Genomic DNA, 27662 nt, shown 5'->3' on the forward strand with positions numbered 1-27662 from the left:
GCAGCGGGATAAAATCGCCCCGTTGGCAGGCTGGGCATATCAATCAACGTTCTGAAAAGGACTCCATTGTGCGTTAACAAGTGGCACGTTGTCGGATTGATACAGAGGCTCAAAAAAGCGAGCGAGGAATAGAAAGCCGGGGCGGGGACGGGCCCAAAACCGAAACCAAGCCAACCATGATGTATCTATAACAGAGCCTTGGCCTCTCCTAACGTTTTCGTAGCTTCAGCTTCAGCTTCACAGCCAACGTACACCGCAAAGAAATACCCAAGATGGTAAAGTAAAAACTATTATAAGACCGGATTTTGCAAATTTAGTGATTTATTGCAATTTGAAAAAATGTACATTAAGGAATTGTATCTTATAGTTTTCTTATTATGACATTTTGATTGTTTTATATAGCAATATATAATGTTTTATTTCAATAATTTTTTCAAGTGTATGACTGCGATTTGCTGGCTTTCGGAGTGATTTTTATTCCGTGTGTAGATGCCGGCTGCAACTCAAACATCAACAGTTGCGCTGCTACTGCTACTTGCAGGTTCCTTCAGATGTATACGGATCTGCAGCCATTCTCGTTTGCGGAGTATGTCACCGACAACGTGGCCCACACACACGGGTTTGGCAGGACAAAAGATGCCAAGGGGGGGGGCTGGGATCCCGGGGACAGTGCTCGAACAAGTCATCAGCCATGTACAGGAAGTTAGTTAGGCGGGCCCAGATTCCCATCCGAGTGCCAGTCTCATTCCCAGTTGAGGCTCTGCCAAAATGTCACCAGCGACAAGTTGTTCAAACAGCAAATTACATGCAGCCTTAGAGCTTGCTTTGCTGTGGGGAAGGACGATCTGCCCTTAAAGTCCTTGGCTCCAGAGATTTTTTGTACAAGTCCCCCAACGGTGGCGGTATTTGAATATGCCTTCCTTTTGCATTTTCCACCTTTTTGGCCCAGCATATATGGCTGCCTTTGTTGGCGTAGATAATGCATACATATGTGCATTCCTCGTGGCGCGAGAGTGTTACTTTTGGGCTTGTTGAGGCACAAAAGTGCACTCGGCTATTGAAAATCCAACAACTGATAGCAGGCGCTGCATACAAAGCAGCCTGGGGAAAAACAACTGGAGAAACGATGAGCAAAACTAGACAAATGGCTCGAAATTGTAATACTCTTCAACAAGTTCTAGCAGCTTAAAATTTTATAACACAACTGAAGACATTAAACTTTAAAGTTATTACTTTTCCTAATAAAAAACATGATTAAAATATATTTTTATGTAAGAAATTGGACTCATTTGTATAGTTACAGTTGAAACTCATAATTATATGCATTTTTGACTATCCTAAATTATTCCCTAAAAGTCCTAAAAAAAATAACAAAGTCCGTCTTCATGTCGTTAGGGAGGGACTTTAACAAAATAGAGTGAAATGGCTAGGAAGTCAGGGAGAACGGGGCTTGATAGGCAGAATAACAACAACAACCTATGCTCTGGGGACATCCCCATTTTACACATATTATATTAGAAGTTCCTTTCTCCTCTTTAAAATGAAAAGTTTTAGGAAAAATATCAGCTCCGTTCATTCATCATCGTTTGCTGACTAATTGATTTAAGTTTCCTTTCGAACTCATTAGGTTCTCTAATGTCCCCAAAGTCGACAGGATATATGGAAATCATTTTTACTATTTGTGCAGGCGAGGAGATGTGAAAAGTTGAAGCAAAAGTTTTCGGATAATTGATTTGCATTGGGAATAACCCAATTTGGGTACGTACAATCCTGGCCTGATTGCAAACCCAGTGATAACAGAAAGCACATTTGTCACAGAGATTTGAGGTGAGACCATGGATTTTCGTAACAGTATTCTGACAAGAGTTACTAATTGTTTTTCAATTATTTGTGAAAATAAAATAAAACAATGAAAACTATATTCTGATATATATGCATGCACTTGTTTATTTAACTTTGTTCGATGGGTGTATAAATCGATATTTTAAATCCAAACTTTTAAGTGTCGCGTTGTACACAACGCATTGCAAATAAACACATCATACACTTTTATTGCGAAAATTGTGTCAAACATTTCTGATAAGCATCAGGCAATGTACATCAGTAAAAAACACGACAATAATGGCACAAAAAAAGCAAATTGTCTACGAAATTTTTGACAGGCAATTTGCCTACACACATTTCTCTCCCATTCCCCAAAAGCTACGCAATTCCCTCCTCATACCAGCTTTTGGTAACATTTGAAATGAGCAATTTTCACATATTTGTATGACAGCATTTACGGCACACACTCAGACGAAACTGAAGCAACATTAAGTCATAAAAATAAATAGTTGGACCCAGAGAACGACGATACCAAGCAGTTATATTCAAATCGGAGTCAAGGCAACGCCCCATTCGGGAAATGGGAAATGGTGGGGCCTATCCAAGAGCCAAATGTGGGCTCTGGACTTTTTAATGCTGATGAGGCTGACCTGACACCACCCTCCTTAATACCCTGCAGCAAGAGAAAATGTTTTAGGAAAAATTCTGACATTTTCCAACAACCTTATAACAGGACTTAATGGAAATGAATGCTTGAACTAAAATGCACATATATTTTTATGACATATTTGCCAAAACATTAAATAGAAACCAATTGAATTTCTTTAAATAAATCTAAAATCAATTGTTTGGTTAGCTTATGGGCCTACACAAAATAATTTGTATCCTTAAACTAATTAAAACTCATTTAAACTTATCTTATAGGTTACTTTTTATTCATCATTGGTATATTCGCAACTTTGCTAAGTGCCCTGTTTTAAAAATGCATTTAACTTTCCAAATACTTTACGCTATGAACTAATAAACGACACCGTCAGTTTTCTTAACTTGGAAAAACTTCATCAATTCATTTACAATATGAAAAGAGCGAAGTCAAAATAAAAATCGCAAAACAAACTTCTCGATATCGCAGACAAATTAAAAGTAAGCACGGCAAAGTTTCAAATAAAATATGTAGGAGTTGCAGAGTAAACTTACTGAAAAAACAAGTAAAACGAAGTATAAAATAATCCCGTTTGGTCCGACAAGACAATTAATAATCGTTGGGAAATCGGGGAAAACAGGAAAATAGGGGAATCAGGGAATCTGGGAAGCGGGAAAGTGTTTGAGCTGGGATATATAAATGAACAGGCCATGTCAAAGTTGCACTCGGCGATGCCACTTGATAATTTTGTTTTGCTACCCGCTTAATCGCTTCCCTCGAGAACAATGCATCCTAGTCTCGTCCTGGATGCTCCATGTCCATGTCCAACGCCTCTCGAGCACCCGGCAATGTCGGCAGCATCACCGGATAACTGTCGAACGAATTGATATTGTTTACTTTTAATTAAAAACAATTTGCTTCGCTGGCTCCTAGCCACAGCACATTGAGCAGCTCCCCGGCCAGGACACCAGCTCGCATCGAAAGCTGACAGGAAGCGAGGTCCCAGATCCTAACGGCAATCTCCAAGTGCACGGAGAAAAAAAGGAAAATGTGTTGATTTGAATTCTAACTATCATGACCTCAACACATCTCTTGATGCGAATAGAACTCGCAGATAATTGTATATCATATGGTATTATTTTCTTTGGTCATAAAAGCATGGTGTTATACAAAAATTAAAATCATTTCATTAAATATATATTTAGGTATACAAATAAAATACAATAATTAAAAATGACTACCAATAATTTTTATTATTGTTAAGAAAATAAAGAATATTTATGATAGTTCCTGGAAAAACCTTTAAATATCTAAATATTTATCTTTTTCCTAACTATCTAACTAACTATCTAAGGAAGTGACGTGTTTCCTCCGCGTGGATGCACTTCTCAAACGAACTTGCGATGTTCTGATAATAGTGTCCTTTTTTTTGTTAATGAAAATTAAAATTCTTGCGTGAAGAAGCTGCCTTTAATGGGTTTTGTGGTAGACTTTGCTTTGAGATTTCCCTGTTATGGTTGCACTTCCAAGTGTTAATTTAAGAAGAGGTCAATAAAAAGAGGAACCTTGTTGAATCGAACAGCTTTTAAGCTGAAGAATAAGTAGAGTTACATTTCGAAGGGAGAAGACTACCTTTTCTTTGTTCAAATAATTTGTAGGACCGCCCGGACATATAAGATTTGACATAGCCAGCTCCAACCTCTTCTCCCTGAGCACTGTAGAGCAGGAATTCTACATATTTTATGTCCATTTCCCGCCGACTTCTAATTAAAAGCGCCACGCCAAAGCCTTAACCCATCTTAAACGGCTTGAACACAAGTTTGCGCACCGAAAGTGTTTAGTTGTGAAAAAAATGTGCTTAAGAATTTATGTTGAGAAAAGTTGTCTCGCCTTCAAAGTAATCCAAAGTCCTCGTGAAACTTAACCAAAAAAGTTACTCCTAGTTTTTGGGGGAAGGCCTATCTCTTTAAAGTTTCACCTGCCCAGATAAAGTCGCAAACTTTTGCGTTCATTTCAAAATTAATTAAACGTTTAAGGCTGGGCCGGCGCCTCTCTTGTATAAGCAAAGTTGGCAGAGATTTCGATTGGCGCAGGACAATGGCAACATTTAATTGGGCTTTTCGATAATAATTGGCCACAAGAGGCTTAAGGTGTGTTCACTAGCATTTTGGCCGAGAACCCTGCCAAGCTCGGAAACTGAAAAATTAAGCACAAAATACACGGCATTGAGGCACTTTGTGTGTTGGGACTTTATTCAACTTATCGCTTCCGAATGAAACTTTTCGCAGACAGGTTGGCCGAGAGCCCTGTGCACTTATGATTCTATATACGTCAATACTTACGTGAGTTTCTCTTTGTTTGTCGCAGTTTAAGCGGCTTAGGCATTGAACTTGATTGTGTCTGCTGGGCCACAGTCTGCGATTGATATCAGTTCTGTCGGACTCATAAGCCAATAAATAGTTATAAATATATATGGCCAGTGCCAGATGTACTTCAGTTGCAGACCGATAGGGGATTATGACTGAAAATATATATAAGCATTGCAGAGTTAAAACAAAGTGGGTGTTGTGCAGGGAAAGGAAAGCCAGAGAAACTCATAATAAAGTATTTAAATTTTAAAGAAATTTGTTACTCTTGTAACATGTTACTCTGCGACTAATAACTGATATTTTATGGTAGTTATTATAGGCTGAGTAAATGTTTAATTCCAGCCGTCAACCTTTCTATTAGCCGTCTGAAACCATATTTACAAAAGCCAACGTTCGACTAATTGGCTCGCGCCTGCAATATTAAGCTGTGAGAGCATAATGGGCATTATCGGGAACAAATCGAACCATAAAATTAAACTGCAAACTCATCGAAATATGCATGCATCATGAACACGACAATGCAGTTTGATTGATAAACCCCTGCACGGCTGAAAGTAGATATAATGAAGTAACCGAACACCCCCAATTTCGTAGCCCCTGCAACCAAACACTCCATGAAATTTGCAGCAAATCAAACTAAACATCGTACGAGTGTGCTCGATATTGATGTTCCTGGCTGTGTGTGCTTGGTAAATAGTTTGCGCTGATTTTAGCAGCAGAATAAATTGCAACAATTATGTTTGGCTACGGTTTATGTATGGATTGCGGGGCGAGTTTGGGGGCCTGAAGTAGGAATAACCCACGGCAGCTATCGGAAAACTGTTTCAAATAAATACAATGTAATTATTGAGCTACACAATGCACTAACACAGCCACCCAGCCATTCACATACACATGCAATCAGGAATTTCGTAATTATATTTGGGAAGCTGTTAATCACAAAATGCGCGGCCTATGCAAATATCGCAGCCAAATGAGCTGCAGCCTCGACGCAATCCACACCCTGAATAATTGATGCTCTTTAGCCAGGGGATAAGCAGGGCATTTGGCGAATCTTAGCATTTGTTAAGCACTATAAAATAATAGGTGTATAAATTTTTAAAAACTTTTAGAATAGTTTTCAGTAGCTAAACTTAAATATTCACACCATTTCTTGAATAAAAAGTATCTTAGAATCCGGTTAGTGATATAATAATATAATGCACTCGCATATTTGAGATACCAAAAATATATCTAAACCTTTAAAAGGGAAACAAAACGTCGGTTGAGATATTTTTAACCAACAACCCTTGTGTTTGCCCAAATATTTTATCACTTTATTATACACAGTCCAATACGGACTTTTGGCAGTTTAGCTGTGGCAATTTGCATACGGGCCGCTAGTCCCAGTAGCTTGCATATTCGGAAATTAACCAAATATGCCGTTGATTTGTTGCGAACTCTGTTAATTTATTTGCCTATTGAATTTATATGGCATTCGAGGGCATATGGCATAATAAGTGAGTGTATGCAAATTGCGTTGCCGCCTCCTGTAGACTTTTATTTCATGTTCGCAGCATGCCAGCCATTCGTTTATTTGCCACTGGCCCCTGTCAACATTGTGACAGCAGGCTTACACGCGTAAAAATTTTAATTAGAAAATCTGTAAAAATATATCAAACATTTTTACACATTTTCCGACAGCCCGGGCTGCACAAATATGCCAATTGTTTGCTGATTTTTGACAAGCAGCCAATGGAATGTCATAAATGCTGACAGAATATGGCCAATGATATTTATCACGCAAATATATGAAAATATTTGGGTTAATGAATACAAATGGGGTCAAAGTGGGCCAAAACAATACAGAAATAATACCTATTTTAAGCTTAAACCAAAGGGAAAGGGTATTTAATCCGAGCAATAAGGTGCTTGTATTAAACACTTTCGCCTGCCGATTAATTCGATATCCTTGCCAATCATGCGAAGTCAATTGTCCAGGAGTCCCTTGACACACTTTGCCGATGAAGTGATCTGCGACGAGTATTAAGCCCCAGAAGCCAAAAGGTGTGAATCGGTTATCATTGGCGATAAAGGAGTTGCCACGCCCCCGACACGACCTCGGCGAAATGCCTCCCCTGGGTGGCGTACGGATAATGTTGCCGATGTTCCTGCGAGGCTGCCACAAAATTCAATCAATATAATTGCAACACTTTAGCGAAGGACTCTGCCAGGATAACACACACATGCATCTGCCTTTCGCCCACACTGGCACACTTGGCAGATGTGTGAGTGTAACCGAGGCAAATTGCGTAAACAATGTAAAGCGTTTCAAATTTATACGTCGGCCCCAAAAACTTGCCCCAAAGGAGCCGGCGACAAGAGCAACTGATGACGAGCTAAAAAAGGAGTGAAAGGACCTAAACATAAACCTGCCAATGTGTCTGTGTGTGTGTGTGTGGGGGGGGAGGTTTCAGGATAAGTGGGTGGAAAGGTGTATCGACGAACGGTAGAAGGAGACGACATGCGTGTATTTTCGACTAGAAGTTTATGCACTTAATTAAGCCCCAGCTACTACAGACCATATACTCGATTCAAAGAGAAATTTCACTGAAATAAATACGAATTAAAAAGTATTTATAAAAGATAGTTAATATTAAAAATATATGTATTTTATTAAGGACAAATCTATGAAATACTCATAATTGGTATCTATACAGATTTGTATCTGAAAGAAAAAACACTTTTCACCTTACACTTTTCACCTTAAGGTGGTACACAAATATTATCCTGCTTGAAACTAATTTTCTTTCAGTGTGAAATGAGGAGAAAAGGAGGAGTACACAAAACAACTATGTTGTGTGGCATGAAGATCGAGGTTCTCGAGTACACCCGCCCTAAGGTCCCCCGAGCAAAGTTTGCCATTGCGTTGGGTGGGCGGAAAATGTGTCGCTGAATTACTCAAAACTCAAACTCAACTTTTAACCCACACACATGAACGGCGTGGAAAGGATGTGGAAAGTGCGGTGAACTTGTAGCCACAGCTGTGACTTTGAAAATACATTCAATCATTTTCCGAAAGTTCTCCCGGACTTGTACTTTATTTATAGTTTTGCAGCTGAAAGAACTGGCCTTCTTTCGCAGTTGCGAATCCAATTAAATTTAAAATTATCAATCAGCCATGCACAATATCAGCTTTGTTTACTTGCAAATAAGGTTAACACACTAATTTGCTTAATGGTCCCAGGTCACGGTTCGTTTTACGCCTAATTAATGCAACCAATTGGTATAATTTTCGTGGCTGTCAGCATTAAATTAATTTCCTTTTTAGCGAGCAATAATTCTCGCAAAAATTAATATGATTATTGAAAGTGTCGCGCCACGCGGGGGTAAACAGACAACAAAAATTGCTTTGATTACTCGACAAAATAAGGTAATTAGCAGGTCAAATAAATTGGAAATTAAACAAATACATAGGTAAATTGATTCAAGCAGTTGGAAAATATTTTACTAAAATGTTATAGTAGTAAAACACTAACCGTCAAACATCAAATTAAATCTTTTAACACTTTTATGATGCAAACAAAATTATTTAGACCTGACACTTTGAATGCCAATGAAGTTGAATTTAGTTATGATTGCAATAAATTAGTTTCCACTAAGTTAGTAGATTCTGCATGCACTTATTACATTTCCTCAGCGCTTTTCCCAGGAAATCCCCCCATTGCTGATTAAAGAAAGCGAATGCCACGTACGGCGAGCATTCGCCTTGAACCCGCTGCGAAAGTGCTGCTCCAGCCAGTGTTATTATTTCCGTATTCTTATATAAATCCATTTGAAATGCAACTTTTGCGCTAACGCATAAATCTTCAGCACAAATTGCAAACAGGGAGGGGATCTGAAAAGAAGGCAGCAAAGCGTAGCTGCGAAGCAGTCAGAGCATGTGTTGTGCCACTCCACAGATACAGTATATACACTCGCATAGATGTGTACCATATAAAAGTGTGTATCCAGATGCTTGTTTGTATATATATTGTCGCAACATCAGTCAGGATTAGTTGTAGAAGTTTACCAGTGCCAGGACTAGTGGCCCCCATCTTGTTTGCCATGCTGTAACCGTCACGCAGAACGCTCTAGCATGCTGCCAGTGGTACGCCCATTGCCGATGGCCCACTTGCCCGCTCACCACCCAAACGGGCCGCCCACCACCCACCTCCCAGCCGCCGCTGTTAGCCTTGTCCTTGTGTTGTGTCTTGTCTTGTTGAAGTTTTCTGCACCGACGTTGTTGTAACTGGCTTTGGCTGTTTGTCTTGTCTATTCCATCCGAATGTGTGCCAGCAAAGTTGCTCCCATTTTGTTTGCCTAACTCATTCGCGTTGAAAAGGCTATGGGAATTAGTTAGGCAATTGCGTCGGAAGTTCCCCCGAAAGTAAAATTAAAATGTTCCATAGGTCCTATTCGGAGTCATTTATAGTTAAGCGTCTATCTCGCTTATGCACCGGGTCGAAATTCAAAGGACTACGGCCTATAATTAATACTTTAATTGCACTTTCGAATAGAAGGTACAACTATCTACAGCTGTATCGATACTATAGACGGATTGGGCCCAATATCGATAGTATCTTACCTTGTATTCAGTATTTTTGTTGAATAAACAAGTGTTTTAAAAGTCATTTGGTACTTTATCAACACTATTTCTCAAAGCTATTACCTCCTATTTAATGTGTTAATTTTACTACAAAATCTTCACTTCTATCAGGTTTTTGTAAAATAATAATATACCTATTAAATTGCGCTTCAATCAAAATAAATGTATTTTGTCGGTGTCTCAGCTTTCATGCCGATTTTATATGGTATCTAATCTAATCTATCTCCAGCATATTTAAAAAAATTAAATTTAAAGATATTAACTGACCTTCCTTTAAAGATCTGTGAGATAAAATTAAACCCATATCTAAACCAGCATGGAAGCATAAGAATTAATTAGTTCGTATAACACGAAGCGTTTGTCGCGCTCCTCCCGGCTAATTGTGTGCTTGTGCGGGTCGTTCCATTGATTTATGGCTGCTAATTTCAACGCATGGCGTTCAAAGTATTAAATAATAAACTCTATCCCGGCAAGAGCCTCCCGATCCCGCTGTTTTCCCAGTGTCCCGCCACGGCTCCGCCCCCGACATTATCCTCGTCAGGAGCCCCCGCTGAGCTGCAATGTCGGACGCGCTGAGGCGCCATGGAATATGAGACTGTATTGTACCAGGGGAAGGGGCTGCCTTTTGGCCGCCTGGCAGACTTTACAAGTGTTTCGCTCGATTTTATGGGCCAGCTCAGAACGGGGCGGCACTCCCCCTTGCCCACTGGCTGGGTAATGAAATTAAAGGCGTAATGCAATACAGCTGGCAAAGTTTTTGCAGCGGTTATTTCCATGAGGCTCTCGTTACTCCTCGCTCCCTTGCCCACCAGTGGCCGTCGTCGCTTCTCTAGACAGGCATTAAATTTAATTAATATCTTCCGTTTTTTAACCGACTGCTGCCTTCAAAAAATATGACGCCCCTTTGCTGCTTCTGGCATTTAATGTTGAAAATATTTGATAAAAGCTCTCCACAAACATGACATAGTTATTAAGTATTGAAAAGTATTTTCTACAACATTAAAGAAAGGGTATGGTATTTAAACTTCAGAAAATACTATCGATGTTTTCCCATAAAATTTTCATCTAGTTGGCCCTGCTTAGATATTCCCAATCACTTACTTACTTCACTCACTTACTTACGTCAAAGTAAAAAAAGAAAAAGACGAAACCGGAAAGAGCATATTTATTGCGCTGTTTTCATTATGGAACCAAATACGATTTCTGCCGAAAAAGAAAATCCCAGGGAGTCATTGAACCCCGAGGATGGCTCCATATCGACTGGCCAACCGGCGGCTACATCAACACCAACTAATATGGTTCGCAAGAGTTCGAGAATTATAGACCTGCACCGGGAATCCGAGGAGTCAGATCTGCGTAATTCATCAATGGTAGGACGAATACCACCAACATTGGGACATGTTAGGGGGCGTAAAACGATTCGAGCTCCCGCAACACCCGAGAAGGCTCTTTCAACCCGGAGTAGCCCGAGGATGCCGAAAACACCGATATCCGTGGGGCAGCCGAAGACCCCAAGGAGCGCAAGCACGTCCTTGTCGGGGCGGATTGCAAAGACCTATGGCAATATTAAGGGCCGTAAGGGTATACGTGCTCCTAGTACCCCTAAAATGGAGCCTCAGTCTTCACCAGTAACCCCGAAGAGTGTCGAACCGGCGAAGACGCCAAAGATAACGCGTGCAGCAAAAATGTCGACAAAGAATTCAACAACTGTTGACATATCAATCGCAAATGACTCCCCAATGGGTTCAACAATGGGTTCACCAAAAACACCCAAAATGTCACCGATCGGATCGCCGAGAAATTCACCAACCGATTCTCCCATTCAATCGACCAATAATCTACCACCAAAGTCGGCAACTGAATCACCAGCAACCCCAACTATGGGTTCGTCAAGAAAGTCATCCATTGAATCTCCGAAATACTCCCCAATAATATTACCAAAGACGTCGCCGATTCAGTCGCCATCAAACTCTCCAATTAAACCAATAGCCGCTTTGTTTACAGTAAACGTACCATCAATGAAATCATCGATGGATTTGCCCACAGAGGCACCAATTGCATTAGACTTGATTCTATCGACCGATTCTCCATTGGAATCTCCATTGATTTTACAAGCGAAGGAAGCACTTGAAATGCCATCTAGTTCTCCGAAGCAATCGTCAGGGAAGTCTTCAATTGAATCACCAATGATCTCTCCACCAGAGATGATGAATCACCCAGAGAAGTCTCCCGGTTCCGATGACCCTAAAGAGGATTCCTCTGAAGTAGCCTCCTCCAGTGGCGCATCGCCGGAAGTACGAGTTGGGAGTAAGCGGGGCCTAGCATCGAGTGAACTCAACTCGGATGGTATCGCAAACACCTCGGAACCATCCCCAAAACGGGCTCGCCTTTATGTTTTACAAGTCAACATGGGATCTCCCTTCTCCATGACTCGCATCAAGAAAATCAGAAAGGTATCAGTGGATATCGAGATATCAGGCAATGATGTGGAAGAAGGGTTGCCTGAAGCTCTTGCCGAACCAGAGGAGCCCGGGATGGTGCTCCAGATGGACGCCGATATGGAGCCGCAGATGGAGCCAGAGATGGATCCCGAAATTGAGCCCGAGGCGGAGCCTGAGATGGTACCACGTATGGAAAGCGGTGAAATCATCGATACACCTGGTTCTCCTGAACCGACACCAAACACCTCCATGAAATGCATTTTAATGTAAAAACAACTTTGAGACTGCCATCCCTTACACTTTCGTTTTAAGCTATGAATAATCTTAATAAAATCTATATAGTTTAAAACGGATTACAGAATTTGTTATTAATTTTCTGCAATTAACAAAACCCTTTATTTCGGAATGCTACAGAATTGTTTTTGTTGTGATTCATATCTTATATTTTCATATATTACTACTGTTATAGGTTTCGTTTTTGGTTTTAGCAAATAAGAACTATCATTAGCTTGCAGAAGGCCTTCACCAAGTTCCGGGCACCAGCATGATTACATAATCTACACTTTTGCAGACAATAAAGTTCTTTCAGCGCACTTTGTAAGCTGGCAAAATGCACAGAAATGGCATTATCACGTTGCACACAGCTAATTTGCAGGCAAAGGATGAGGAGGCCTTACTGTATATATAGTTATAGAGCGGCCAAAGAGAAAAGAAAACTGAATTATATTTGCACAATAAACTTGGCAGCCGCCGTCTTTCTATATTATTGTGCTCCCAGTTGTTTGTTTGTGTTTGCATGTTCCCTGGTATCTGTGGGCAATAGTAATAAGATGCAAGCACGCCCAGCATTCGCTTTACCACGTTTTCCCTGCTCAACCCCCGAATGGCACTGAAAAAATGATATTTCAATACATATGCATAATTTTAAGACATTTAATGTTTCGAAATATAATTTTACTCAAATTAAATTTCTGTTTACAGTGATATTAACAGATTTATTTAAGGAATTCCTTTAGGATAATGATTCTCGTTTGGGAAGCGTTTTCTCTAAGTGTTCATGGGAAATACAGGGAAAAAGCAGCTAGCACTGCGGTTCAATGGGTGAAACACTTTTTGGGGTGGGACGGCGGTTTGCATATAAAGAAATTTGCATGGATTTTGAGCGTAATAAGCGAAATGTGACTGCGAAATCCAATTTGTAATGAGAAAAGTAGTGCGAATTGTCTGTGCCTCTGCATCTGTATCTGCATCCGGGCGAGTGTATGTATCTGTGTGTGCGGCAGCTACAAAAATATTGCAGCATATTTCTAGGCGTATTTATGGGCTGCGCTTAGTTTGCCGTCACATAGCGTGATGGGTGTTTAAAGTGGGCGGGGGGTTAAGGGCTCGAAGGGCGTGGCAGGGGCGGGGGCTGAGCGCGTGCTAAAATTATGCAATACAATTATGCGAACGGGCCTGCATCTCTGTGTTTGCATGTGTGCAGCTGTGTGTGAGTGTGTGCTCTGCGCCTCGAAACGTGACTTGTTTTTGGTAGGCTTACGCCGGGGATCCCCAATTTGTTTGCGGCTGCTTCATGGTGTTTTTCCCCCTTTTTTCCTCCACGAACTACAAAAGGAATTTGCCTCGGTACTACGGATAACTTTTCGGACCATAATGCACAGCTGCACACTGCGAATTAATGGAGGATGTCACACTTCTTAGCATTTTGGTACTGCTAGGATACTCACATAAGATGTGTAATATCCTGCCAATTGTTTTTAAATTAAAACTTAAAATAGGTCGTACCTATTATATTTATTTGAAATATGTTTTTAACTATGAAATTTTTATAGCACTATTAAAAAAATGATTTAAGATGCCGGGATTTTACAAAAATAATTTTCTCCTGACAATTAGTTTGAAACTACATATATTGGAAGTGTTTTTCGTTCCATTTTCTGTGGCTAAAAATAAGAAAATTTACTGAGTTATAAGCTAAGTGTCAGGACTAAGATAGATTATCTAATTCGCGAGCAAGATAGTTTTTAATATTGCGCTGTGTCATGACTCTGTGTGTTATATCAGCCATTAAGTCGTGTCCATTTAAATATAATTTCCTGCACGCGCCGGCCAGTATCCTATAATTCACACGTAGCACAAACAAACCGGTCGGGACCTGTGGTTTTCCGAAAAGGGACGGGGATAAGGCCTTCCTGTTTACAATTCATAAGCAATTTCGGACTGGCGACAAGCCGAGGCGAGGCTCCCATGTTGGGAAATCAACCTATGCACCACACGATTTTTAATTATTTTGTTGCATTTTCATTTCAGTTCTGTGCTTTGTTTTGCTTGCCCAAATAAACAAGGCCTCTTGGTCGCCTGTTTTTCATGGCGAAAAGTGTCCTTTTCTTCGCTAGGATGGCAACTCACCATCCCAGGCTGTGTATTCTCCTTTGTGTAATTACAAAACGTGCTGTTCTTTTTGTTTAGTTCTCCTCTCCTGCCAGACAACATTTCACGGTTTATGTTAATTTCGTTTCTGTCTTCCTTAGCTTAAATTATATAGAGCTTGCCCAGTTTTGGTTTTCTTGTTTATTTTCCAGAGGTCAGTGTATTGTTGCAGCTGTCTTGCTTCAGAGGTGTCGTAAAATAAAAATTCATAAATATTTACTGCACGTTTTATTAGTTGGCCGTTGCCCTAACCCTGGGGTAACTAAAAACCATTTAAATTGCTATACTCTTACAGGGGGTTTTTAATTTTTATCAATAAAAGATTGTAAGGAATCTGAATGTTCTGTGTTATTCAGTTAAAAATTCAATAAATAACTTTATGATACGATAATTTTTTTTAGTAGAGCATTGCCATCTTGAACAATTAAATGTACCAATTCTTTATTCATCTTTGAAATGATGTTTTATTTATTTAAGAACCAAAATAAATGTACTGAATTATATATTTTAAACTAATATAAATTAGATAGCAATATTGTTGTTGCTATATTCTGTAAATAATTTTGTTTTCTTTTTTATTAATTACTTTATTTTAATCGTTTTGGCCATTGCTACCAATTTAAGTCACTCATACGCACTGTGTGCCCCACGCAGACACCATTTAACATATCCAGGTTAAACTCAAACCCATTGAACCGCAAAGGCGATGTCAAGCAATTTCATGGCAGCGGAAATCTTTCAAAGTTAATTTTCAACACACGAGCAAACAGAAGAGTCAAGACAGCTACTCAGTTAGGGGCGAGAAAATTGTACGACTTCAACAGACTTCAAAGCGTCAATAAGCAGACAAATATGAGGTGTATTCGGGGACGGGGAACGTGGGGGTGGTGTTGGCCAGGTGGGCGTGTCCAATGGAAATGGCCCGACTGTCTGGCAAACAAGCTGACTGATAACGGAAGCTGGCAATGCACGTGTTTACCTCTGGATATTTGCCGGCTTCCATCGAACAGGATGCCCTTGCCACCACCCCGTCCCTCGCCCGCCGTCTCTGTCTCTGTTTGTCCTGCCGCAGGACGATAATGACGACACAGCGGTGGGTGTCGGAGGAGGTCCCCTGGCCCACCGCTGCTGATGTCACACATTCATGGTCATTTTGCTGAGTCAATCGTTTGAAAAATTTATGTTGCCTTCAAAAGCAAAATTTGCCATCACCGTCGTTTGATTCTCGGCATTCGCCAGAAGCACAGTGGAAGGGCCTCATTTAGTATGGCTCTTAATGTATAAATATTTTCGATGTTGAAGGATTATAACTTAAAATTGTCCAAATTTCTTTGGTGTTTAAATAAACGGATTAAATAGAAATTGTAAAAATATTAATTATTACATTATAATTTAATTGCTTAAAAGTTTCTATATATTCAGAATAAATTAGCTTAACATCGTATCTAATATTCTCTATCTTATGATTAATATTTTTAAATTTAAATGTCTGTGTATTAAAATAAAATGTCCATTAAATAAAGAATTTTAAATTTAGTTTGTAGTTAGCTTAACATCGTATCTAATATTTTCTATCTTATGATCATTATTTTAAAATTTTAATGTTTGTGTATTAAAATAAAATGTTAATTAAATAAAGAATTTTAAATTTAGTTTGTAATAATTCATTTTTGCTATTCCATTTTTTGTCTGTGTTTAATTAATATGTAAAGAAGAGATACAAGTGTTTTTTTTTTTCATATATAGCGTAAAGTACGGGTTAGAAATTTTTTTGTCTGTGTTTAATTAATATATAAAGAAGAGATACAAGTTTTTTTTTTTGTATATAGCGTAAAGTACGGGCTAGAAATTTAAATATATTTTTATAATAATAACCTCTTTTTATTTTTAAATTTTTGTTTGATAAAAAAGTTTAATTAAAGAAGCCAGCAAAGAATTTTTCAAACTATATTTTCAGATATTTACCTATAATACATTTATAAAATATCTCGTATATGTTAAATCACTTAAAATTTTGGATTATTACCCACCGTGCGACTGCGAGACAGAAAGAGAGCGGGCTAGAGCGGAAAAGGGAGGGAGACAGTCAATAGATGCGGTTCATTTAACTTGACTGAATGTGCATCGCCTGCTAACCTGGCTCCATTCGCCTGGTCTCCTTGGCAGTCTGGTCGGATCGGGTTTCGGCCTTTTCGACGATAGCCCCGAACCCAATGCATGTTTATGAAGTGCTGATGTGTGTCTGATTTAATTGAAATTTGATGCACTTTTCAATGTCTGCCATCGAAGTCAGCAAAAGCGTTTCATTAGACTTCAGTCATGTTTAACCACTTAATTATGGCACTTTGGGTGAAAACATTTGTCGTAAGTTGATTCGAAAAAGGAACAATTAGTTTCACAAGCGAAATGAGCTTTTAAAGTATGAATTGTATTTTAAATTACATTTACAAGTGTTGTAGACAAATAAGGATCTAGGGAAATTCCAAATATAATTAAATACGTTATTGTTCTTGTGAACTAAATATAGGTTTAAATGTGGTAATATTTAAGCTTTTAAGACGAGAACTGTTCTCAAAAATGAATTTTGCTCTTCCTGTTCTATTTGTTGATTAGGGCGTTAACCTTAAAGTTAATTAAAGCTAAAACAAATCTATTTTAACGTATTTCATAGCTTTCTGCACTTAAGATTTTTTGTCCCTGGCTTGCACAGACAATATAATTTAACCTCCAAAGAGCTCCCATTTTAATGCGCTTAAAGCTGGTCGCGGAACGGAAAAAAAGGGATGTGGGCAGCCAAGTGTCAGCGACAGCCACGGGCGAAGCAAAACCTAAAAGTTGCCCACAAAACAACAGACCCAACTACCCACAACCCTTCATAGAATACCCTCTAAGTTAGTAACAAAAAAAATGGAGCCAAGAAAGTAGGGGAGTTGGAAAGAGAAATAGGGGAAACGGCGAGTAAAACTTAACAAGTTCACTTAGAAGAAATTAAGTTTTCAGCATTTATGTTAGGAAAACTGTAAAGAAAAACTTTCTTAATGAAGCGACGACAATGTGGTGAGCAATGAAGAAATGTTGGAAAAAAAATCGCACAATTGAAGCGAACAAGTTTGCAATGAAAGCATACTAAATGAGGTCCCCCATGGAGTCAGGAAAAGGGCTAAGGAAAAACTTTAAAGCTCATAATCATTTGACAAGGTTTGACTTATAAAAGATCGATTTAATTATAAATTAAAATCATAAAAGTTAGCAATTTAATAATAAATTTTAAATTATTTTTATTTGTATCTAAATATAACTTTAAAATTAAATAAATTCCCTGAATCCTGCCCAAAACACAGGAATTCCTTTCTGACCTTTTCGTTTTCGCTTCACGTCCAATGTTTATTAATTATTTGCCAAGTGCTTTTGGATGGGGGCCCATCAATCCATAGCACACCTAAAATTAACCTAATTTTTTACCCACTCAATGCTTTTGGGGAGTGCGAAAAAATGGGTCTGAGTGGAAAAGGTTAGCCCACCGCCTTGTTTTCGAACTCTTGGCAATTTTTTACCTTCGTAACTCACACATACTCGGGGCCCCCGAGTATATTTGTGCGAAAAGCAGCCACAGTTGGAAAACTTTTCCAGTCGCTCCCTGTTTCCCCGTGCAAAAGCTGTTTTGGATGCTGTGGATAGCGCCTTCTCCACTGCCTCCCATCTGCTGAGGAGAATTTACTCTCTTGAAGATAAATTATATAAGCATTTCCCAAAGGTTAGCGTGATAAATTTCCGGCAGCGTAAGCAAAATATCCCACAGAAAAAAGCCATAGTCTGGCTTCGATCTTGCGGCCAACTTGCAGAAAAGGACTCGCTGCATATGTGTGCGAGTGTGAGAGTGAATGTGAATGTGTGTCAGATAAATTGTTTATGTGTCTGTGGGGAAGCGATTAGTGTTAATGGGTTCCCAGCCGCCCACTTTCCTTTTAAAAAATGTGTGATTTTTGGCTTTATTTTTTCGCTGCGATATTGGTTTCAAGTTTTCTTTTCAAACACTTGGGCCACGGCGCGTATGAGCAATCGATAAGTGCAAAGGGGCAGCTCGAGGAGCAGTTGGACAGTTGGATAGACAGTCATATGGGAACCAGTCGTCGTCGTAGTCGTACATCGGGATATATATTTTCAATTTCTTTTTCAGCAGAACGCACATAAAGTTTGCCCAGCTATGCTGGGATGCTGAGATGCTGGTGGCTGGCTGCTGTGCTCTGCTGAGATTGCAGCCGGGGCAGGGTTAGCCAGGATTGCCAGGACAACAGGCAGGACGTTCCCAAAAGTGCCCTAGCCATTGTCATTGCATCGACTTTTGCTGGAGTTTCATGTTTAAATGTCAATTTCTCAACGAGCCAAAGTGACCAACGGGCAACCCACATCCTCTTGTTGTTGCTGCTGCTGCTGCTGCTGCCGCTTCTGATCCTGCTCCTTCTGCCGGCCAAGTCCTTTTTTCGCCTGTCCTTGCGCATTTCGCAGGCACATCTGTAATGCATGTGGAGGCCATGGCATATATTTTTTAACGCCAGCATGTCGGTATGGTCGGAGTTATTTTTTCAATTACTTCATTGTTGATAGGAGACGGCAAGGAGGACGGAGAAAATAGTAGCTGGGATTGTGGTCAGTTTGGCTTTGCCATTGTTTACCCGACTCGATTAGGCGTCCAAGGTGCCGTGACTTGTTGGACCAGGGCTTTAGTTGGACAAATATTTAAAACTTATTCCTGGTGTGACTTACATTGCAAAGAAGAAACTCAGTGACTTGAAACCTCAAACATATTGCAAGGAAAATATTTCCGAAAATAAATTCTAAGGAAATGAAATAAAATTAAAGCATTTTCTTACTGATATACCAGGTGCTATGATTGTTGGATTAATTGAAATACTAAAAACTTATTCCTATAAATCGAAAGCTGGGGAATGGGGAGCGGATTTAGTGACTGAAAGCCTCAGCTCTGAAAAAGTACTTAGAAAGAATTTTGTTAAACAGTTTTTTCCCAAATTTAGCATTAGATATTTTTCAATCTATCATAGATATTGGCAGTACGTTGTGGATCTTTAAGGAACATTATGCTGACACGAATCTCCGTTACCCATAAACATGGCACAATGCCGGGCAACCTAAACAACTCAATAAATCAACTGTCAACTAAGCAGCTTTTCCGTTCCCCAAAAAAAATCAATTGCAAACAAAACACACAAATGTCAATCTCTTCAGTGGGCGCATTCAGATAGCGGGGGCATGGCAATTAGTCCTGGTAACGAGTCCTCGCCGAGTGGGTGGTGGCGGGTCAAAGGCTTAGTGCGACTAATTTTCAATTTGCACGACACCCAGCCTACTGTTGCCATCGATAGGCTGATGGGCTGAACGGTGATCCCCATGGCGACGATTACAACGGGCAACGAAATATAAATAAGTTTGGGAATTTAATTGAAATGGGTCGTCGGGGCCGGGGTGGCCAAAGGCTCACGGAAACGGCTATTTTGAATGAATTAAATGGCCGTCGAAAATCTTTATTTATAACAGCTGCGAGCCAACTTCGCCATCCCGCCAACCCGCCAACCAACCAAGATCCCAACTCTGTCTGCTGGCATCAGAAATATTAAATGAAACGGAGCAAATCCCATTGTCACCCGGTTTCGGGATTCGAAATTGGCAAATAATTGACAAGCTATTTGGGGCGTGTTGATTGGCAAAAACTAATGCCAGCAGGACGCCACTCTGCGCAGCGAGAAATCGATATACATTTGACTGATGGACATTGTGTGGAGGGACAGTCGAACAAAGGACATTGGGCGGCATCGTCTTTTTGCTGCCTCATATTCTATCACAATATACTAAAATTAATATGGGAAAATTAGGCAAAAAATTTCATTTGACTTTTAAATATATAATCGGAATTTTAACCAACACGAAAAACCTTTTTGCCCATTGTGCAAAATACTGACCACAAAAATGAAGGCTGGTTTGCAAAAAAAAAGTACTAAAGATGGAAAAATTGTAGTTTACATTTATGAAATTCTAAAAGATAACAAAATAAAATGTACGTATAAAAACTTTGTGTCAGTTTTCTATTATATATTAAAATCCTCTTTTAAATTTTAGTCACTTCCTTTAAAAAGAAAAAAATAGTCAATTGAAAGGCATATTGTAGTTCGGAAAAAAATATGAAATATAAAATCTGTTGGATAAACACTTCTATATTAACCATTTAAAGTACAACTTCATGACCACAAAATCGACATACCCTTTCAGGTTTTTACACAAAAAAGAAGACGTGACAAGACCGCATGAAACAAAGTGACATTAAGCCATTTCAACGCAAAGGGGATTTGCTCCGTCCTTCTGTTACCAGTTTCTTTACTGGCTGATGGCTTTTTTGGCCAATACATCAGTATATATTCATATTAAGCACATATTCGTATGTAGGGAGATCCGTGTTCCTCCTGCGGATGAATCGGCCAATCCGCCGGACACCACATGGAACATGGAACACAGTAGTCCGTTGATGCGTTTCGTCTTGTTAAAATAATTGACAGGTGGTTGTGGGCCTTTGGTCGTGTGTTTGTGCTGCGCCAATCTCTAAGATAGCCTTGGGCCGGGGCATTAGTGCCATTTATGACAATGCCGGACAAATTGCGGGCATTGAAATTGATTGGCCTGCTGTCCGTGGACAGGTGGTTTAAATGCGGGCTCTATCGAGGGTATGAGTTTGTAAGCTGGGATAATACTGAGTAGAATAGGCACAAGGATAGGGCAATCCAGAAACCTATATCTGTTAAATTTAAGGCACTTCATAAACGGATAGCTTTAATTAAAATTAAATAAATTCAGCAATCAACGAATATATGCAAGACAAATATTTACCCAAATTGGTCGAAAAAGTTAACAATGAAAGGTCCCGAGGACAGTGACATAAACTCTTAGACCAAAGTAAACTCACCACAACGCCGAAATCAAATGTTTTCATTGAATTTCATTCGAGACGTGTTCATGCAATTTTAATTAGTTGCCCAGCTATAAATTATTCAGAGCCACGTCGTTCCAGGGTCAATGTAATGGATTTTCTCTCTGCCATTTGATTTTCCTCTCCCACCATTTCTTTTGGTTTCTTGTTGGATTGTGGAGAAATGGCAATCGAAGTTAGTTAAGTGTGTAGCCTAAACATCTTCCAATCTTTTAGAGTATTTTTTATCCCTCTGGAATTTATATTTAGATCTGGTATTTAGATACCACTCCTAATTAATACTTTATCTATTTTATTTTTTTTTTCTATATATCTACTGCACAGTCATTGTCAATAGTTACATACACTATAGGATCAATGTTTAATAAGGAGCACACACTGGTAAATTAGTATAAACTATTTCGGAACTCAGCATTACGTTTCAATTTGTTCTTGACATTCATCCAGCTTATATTATATTTTCAACTTACAAAGTCCCAGCCGCAGGCAGAAGTGAAGGCAACTTTTAATTGACTTGCCCCATACGAAATTGTTTTGTGTGTACCTGTTGTGTGTTAATACCACAGCAAACAGCTTCATATCCAGGCTCTAGACATGGGTCCGGGAATATCAAGATTTTCAAACGAACACTCAGAACAAAATTATTATTATAAATTTTCAACGTGCCAAAATCATTTTTAAATAAACGTAATGCTTACAAATGATTTTCTACCTTAAATAAAGTTACAAACCAAACTTGACCCCACATAAAACACTTTCATAAAAATATAATAATAATAACTTACTTAAATATATAAATTGACATAAATATATTATTCATTTTTATTTTGATTTAAATAAACATTTTTGTATTTATATATATTTTTTAGAGTGCAGTTGCGGTTTCGCTGCATGTGTGTAACTGTGCGTGTTTTATGCTTTTGCGCCCTGCGCCAACTTAAATGCTAACTTATGTTTAGATTTTGCCCAATCCCGAGCAGCAGAAAAAAGACGGTGCAGCAAGTTCTGGGGAGAAGGGCCAAAACAGCTAAGCCGGTTGCCACATTGTTTGCCCGGTTGTATTTCGGGGTTTTTGGCAACAGCAACTGCAACTGCCACTGCCACTGCAACAACAGCAGGAGCAACATCGGCAACATCGGCAACATCAGCAGCAGTTACTGGAGCAGGAGCAGCAGCAGTCAAATTGCAAAAGTTTCTTGCTTTAAGCATAAAATATTTATGTCTGCATTTAGTTTAGTTTTTGGCTGGGTTTTTAGTTACTTTCCTTCCCCAGCTTGAGGAAGATTTCTTTGTTGCAAGTTTGTCTGGCTGCAGTTTTATTAAAACGATTTTTGCCGGGTCAGAAGAGGAGAACCCAAGGCGACGGAAGTCCTGCCTAAAATGTTCAAAAATGCCTTATTTTTAATTAAACGGCTTGGAAGGCAACGACAAAGGAGGCTCTCCTTGTGCTCAATGGCTCAATTGGAACTTCAATCAATGTTAATTAAGGTGAATCGAACGAAATGGAACTAAAATTCACTTCAGGCCAAACAGACGCATTGATGGGGAAAATAGTTTTGAAAGGGGCACGGTAGTTATTTACTAGGGAATTTATTTTCGTTTGAAGTTGCTAAGCTTCAGTGGAGTATACCGAAATACTCTCATATCTAACATATCATACCTAAGGAAAATCCAATTTAACTACAACAAATCACATCATTAATTACATCGTCTTCAGATTAAAAGGTCAGTAAGAATATTTAATTAATGCAGACATAATAATAAATGTCCTTGTCCTTCATTAAATTAATTTAATCTGGTCTATCAATAAATTACTAATTGAGTAAGGTGGAACGCCAGAGTCACATATCGATTTATTCATTCTTTATGTTATAATATTTTGCTATAGTTAAATATCACAACATATGTACGCTTTTCTATTAGAATCATTAATAATAGTCTCATAAACTAACAAAGCTTATAATATAATTTTATTGTTTTCAGCAAATCACTGTGGATGGCATTACAAGTAGTGGCAAGGCGATATCCCGTTCAAAAGTAATTATTTGATAAAAAAAAAAAACAAATGTATAATGAAGTCTAACTTAATGTCTCCTCATCTAGGGATTGGGTCGGAGTGTCAAGTGCGCACTTCGCAACTTTTTTATAACCTGGCAGATTTTTTTCTTTTTTTCGAATTGCACTCTTACTTACTTTCCAAATATTTAACTTAGTGTTATTATTACATTAAGAATGTACTCACCTGATTTAATGAACTTTAACACTGAAATTAATTTTTTTCGTCGTCTTTTCCTCAGCGACACACTGTAGATTCCTTAATGGCTAAGTGAGCAGCGCAATCAATACCTATCCACTAACCTAAAAAAAATGTGCCATCCAAAACTGTGGTGGCCACAGTTTTCATGCTAGAAAAAAATTTGTTTGCTGATAATGAATAAAATTACTGATGCTAATCAAGAATATACATATACACTTTGTGGGATCGGAAAGTCCTTCCCTGTGTTGAAAACTTCTGACTTATGTAAGTCATTATACCCTCTTCTAGGGTATAAAAACGAAGTAGAGTGCCAATCTTAAGAATCATATTTCACCCATTATAAACGTTAAAAAAAAACCCGTTTTATCGTATAACAAAAAAGTTATCAGCTAATCAACGCTACCATATATAAGGCCTGCTGGTGTACAAGAAAATCAATTATTTTCTGCTGCACGATGCTTGCGCGGTCCGTTTTTTCACTGACTCTCGTCATTATTTGCCTATCCTTGTTTGGTAAGTCAAATGGCGAGTGTTGCACGGAAAAGGCAAAGCTGACCTTCACAATGGCTAATGGATACTGCGGGCAGGTGAATGCCAAATCCGAAAGATTTGGTTGTGAAATCACCGTTTGCGGCGATGGAAGGCCGATCGTCGGAACTTATTGCGGAAAAGGAGAATGTAATATCGTTGGATGCAATTGTGAAGGCGGCTGCCGCCATGGAGATTTTGGAAGGACCTTTGCGATCAGAAATGCTCAACACGGCATTCAATTGATGAACGTTGAGATGAGTACCTCCGCTTTCTCAGTTACCAAATGGACTGATTCGTTGTTTTCCAAATTCTAACAAAAAAAAGCTTTTGAGAAGTGCCGCGACTTTCAGATATTTTTAACCCAGCTACCAACTTAAACAAGGAAGAACGCTGTAGTCGACTATCAGATACCCGTTACTCAGCTTGAGGGCGACAAATAAAAATCAAGATATATAAGCAGCAAAGAAATATTATAAAGCGCCACCTTACGGCTATTTTGATATATGTTATTTGGGTGGCAGACAGTTTTAGGCGTTTTAGCCGTTTGTCGGCGTTAGAGTGGGCGTTGCAAACATTTTTTAGGAAAACCGAAAGGTTTAAATAAGACAAATACAATTAAGGTACAACATTTTTCTAGCATGAAACATGAGGGGAAACAAACTTGGGCTGCGTAGGAAGCCCAGGAATCTGCACGCCAAGTCTGACTGTTCTAGCTGTTATAGTTTCCGAGATCTCAGAGTTCATACGGACGGACGGACAGACATACAGACGGACATGTTTAGATCGACTTAGCTAGTGATCCTGATTAAGAATATATATAAATTATGGGGTCGGAAACACTTCCTTTTACCTGTTACATACTTTCTGACAAATCTAGTACACCCTTTTTCTCTACGAATAACGGGTATAAAAAATAAGCTCTGAGAACTCTTTCTCATTAAAGTACACGTATTATCGTTAGATTACTAATATCTTGCATAGACCTGAAGATTGTTTATCTTATCGCTTTCGTGTGTAAATTTCCTGTGACATTTTTTTGCGCACCGCAATACAATTTATTTCCATGCCAAAACCAAGTCTTTATAAATATACATCAAAGTTATTTTAATTTTAGGAACGATTAAAAAGTTTTGACCGAGTAAAACCGTAAGTTCAGAACAATTTTCAGCCAAATATGTCAGCTTCTCGCATTAAAGGAATGTTTTATTTAAGGCAATTTAACAAGCATTATTAGACTTAAAAGTCGACATCAGAACTTTAGTAAGTTGATAGTGCGAGATACCACGTTAAGAGGTGTTTTTCTTTTCGACCGTTTCTACGCAATCTAGTTCCTCAGTTTTAGAACTATCGGGCTGAAACATTCCCAAAGAATCCAGCCAGCCGGATCGGACAATTATATCTAACAGCTCCCAAAGGAATAATCGGAAAAATAAATTTTTAAAAATGATGTATATCTTTGATGTATTCCTACGCTTGGAAATAACGTTTTTTAAATAGATCAGAATTTTTTATTTAATTTTCTCAAAATCGGACGACTGTGTCATGCAATACGAACAATCGAAAAATTATATAAAACAATTATATCTTTGTTGTTTTTTAACATATAACCTTAAGCGCTTGGAAATAAAATTTTTTATTTAGTCCTGAATTTCGGATTAAATTTGAATAAAATCGGAGGATTTTTTAATTAGTTCTGAATTTCAGATTAAATTTAATTAAAATCGGACGACAGTCATTGGAACGAACGGAAAATTCGTGGGAAAATAATAAAAAACAAATTATAGCTTCGGAGGTTTTGGGCATATTATCTTATAATACTGGGAATATCATATTTTATATTTTAAAGACTTTCGAATTAATTTTAATAATAATGGGACGACTCTAACATAAAGCTGTCAAAGAAACGATAAGAGAAATAATAGAATAGTTTATTTTAATATCACTGAACCTAGCAACAATTCTTAAAAATGTAAAACGGTGTTACTAATGTTGATTATTTCTAATAACTGCAAGGGTGTATAAACTTCGGCTTGCCGAAGTTAACTTCCTTTCTTGTTTCAGCAAATATCTATAACCAAAGAAGGAATATTTATAGGGGTACCATACCTTTCTTGCCCTTGATGAACCAAATATCTCCCCAAGCGATTAATTTACTTCCCACCAGATCTGACACTACTCCTTGTGGTTATTCCCAGGCCGTTTTTCAAATCTATACTTTCTATTTCCTATTGTTCTCCGTTGTCGTTCTCTGGAAACTTTTACGCAAACAAATGATTTCTGTTTACACACCCATTTCTCAACATGTTACCTATTTAAACTTTTGTGGACAGGAAAATTTAATTAAAACCAAAACACAGCTGCTCCTCAAGTGAGCCAGAGCCCCAGTAAAATCAACAAAAGTGGGATATGAAGACGTGACCGGGGTGGGGTGGTAAATCCAAGGAAAACCCCGACACTCACAACAATATTTTCAATTATAACTCAAGTTTAAAACGGAAATAAGGAAAACTTGTGAGTGAAATTGGAGGAGATGGAAACAGGAAATCCAGGAGAGGAGCGGGCTAAATAGAAAAGCTTTAAACGCATTTCGCTCAACAAAGGGGGAAACAAAGAAGTACAAAATACAAAACCGAAAACAATAAACTGTAAAATGAAAACTGTGCGAACGAGATATTGAGACAATAAAAAAAATTGAAACTGGCTTCGAATTTCAGTTAATTTGAGGAGTTCGTTTTCCGGCTGCTCGAACAGAGCACGGAGGAATTTCCATTGTGAAATAAATTTAGTAAAACAAATCAAAACTTTTCACATAACTTTCGCATCAATCGAGAGTGAGGTTCGGGATGTGGGCGGCATGCATGCCGAGCAAATCAAAACAAAAAGCTCGAAGAGCCACAGCAAATTGTTGGATTGTGGATTTATAATAGTACTTCACAGCTTTTGGGGGGAGGCAAAACCATAAAGTCGTAGCACACATTTCAAGCTCAAGTTTAACCAACAACATTTTGTCCTTGTACATTGTCCTTTGAGTAGAACGGTATGTTGGATATGTGATATTGTTGAAGTAGCATTTTGGATATTCCACAGTTTTGAATTCCTTATTGTCGTAAAATGAATGAACCAATAAAGTTACCCGAACTTTCCTTTTTTAATTTATTAAAAAGTATCTTTAAAAGGGAGATATTGTTTGGTGAAAAACATGTATTTTTTAGTACGGCTATAAACATGTAGTTGCAGTTGGTTGAACCCAAAAGTACAACATTTTGAAATCGTAGTTTCAGCTTATTTCTTTCTTTAAGGAAAGATGTTACTCAACTATTCTATCACCTGAATAATATATATTAGAGGGTATCCAAAGATTCTGTTACTGGCACATTGTTCCACTTTATATTATTCATTATATGACTGGCCGCTTCATGGGCTTTATTTTCAATAGGCCATTTTGAGCTGACTTATGTGAGAAGATGCTTCCTCTGGACCGAACGCAGGATCTGTGGGTGGGACCAACGACTTCCTTGTGTTGATGACGTGTCAACTTTTGCGGAA

The 27662-nt window shown here is 38.6% G+C and overlaps 1 protein-coding gene and 1 long non-coding RNA gene across 2 annotated transcripts; one reads left to right on the plus strand and one right to left on the minus strand.

The window, feature by feature from the left end:
• Positions 1 to 2764: 2764 nt before the first annotated feature.
• On the minus strand, positions 2765 to 23729 carry LOC127010707 (uncharacterized). Its single transcript, XR_007763471.1, has 3 exons — positions 23571 to 23729; positions 4810 to 4988; positions 2765 to 3338 (listed from the first exon to the last, which is right to left on the minus strand). It is a non-coding gene; the product is annotated as an uncharacterized LOC127010707 (long non-coding RNA).
• Positions 10555 to 12227, plus strand: LOC108032407 (nascent polypeptide-associated complex subunit alpha, muscle-specific form). Its single transcript, XM_017106227.3, has one exon. The coding sequence runs from the start codon at positions 10648 to 10650 to the stop codon at positions 12172 to 12174; it is 1527 nt and encodes a 508-aa protein (XP_016961716.1). The 5' UTR covers positions 10555 to 10647; the 3' UTR covers positions 12175 to 12227.
• Positions 23730 to 27662: the final 3933 nt, after the last annotated feature.

Source organism: Drosophila biarmipes, chromosome 2L, assembly GCF_025231255.1.
Source record: "Drosophila biarmipes strain raj3 chromosome 2L, RU_DBia_V1.1, whole genome shotgun sequence".
Lineage (NCBI taxonomy): Eukaryota > Metazoa > Arthropoda > Insecta > Diptera > Drosophilidae > Drosophila > Drosophila biarmipes.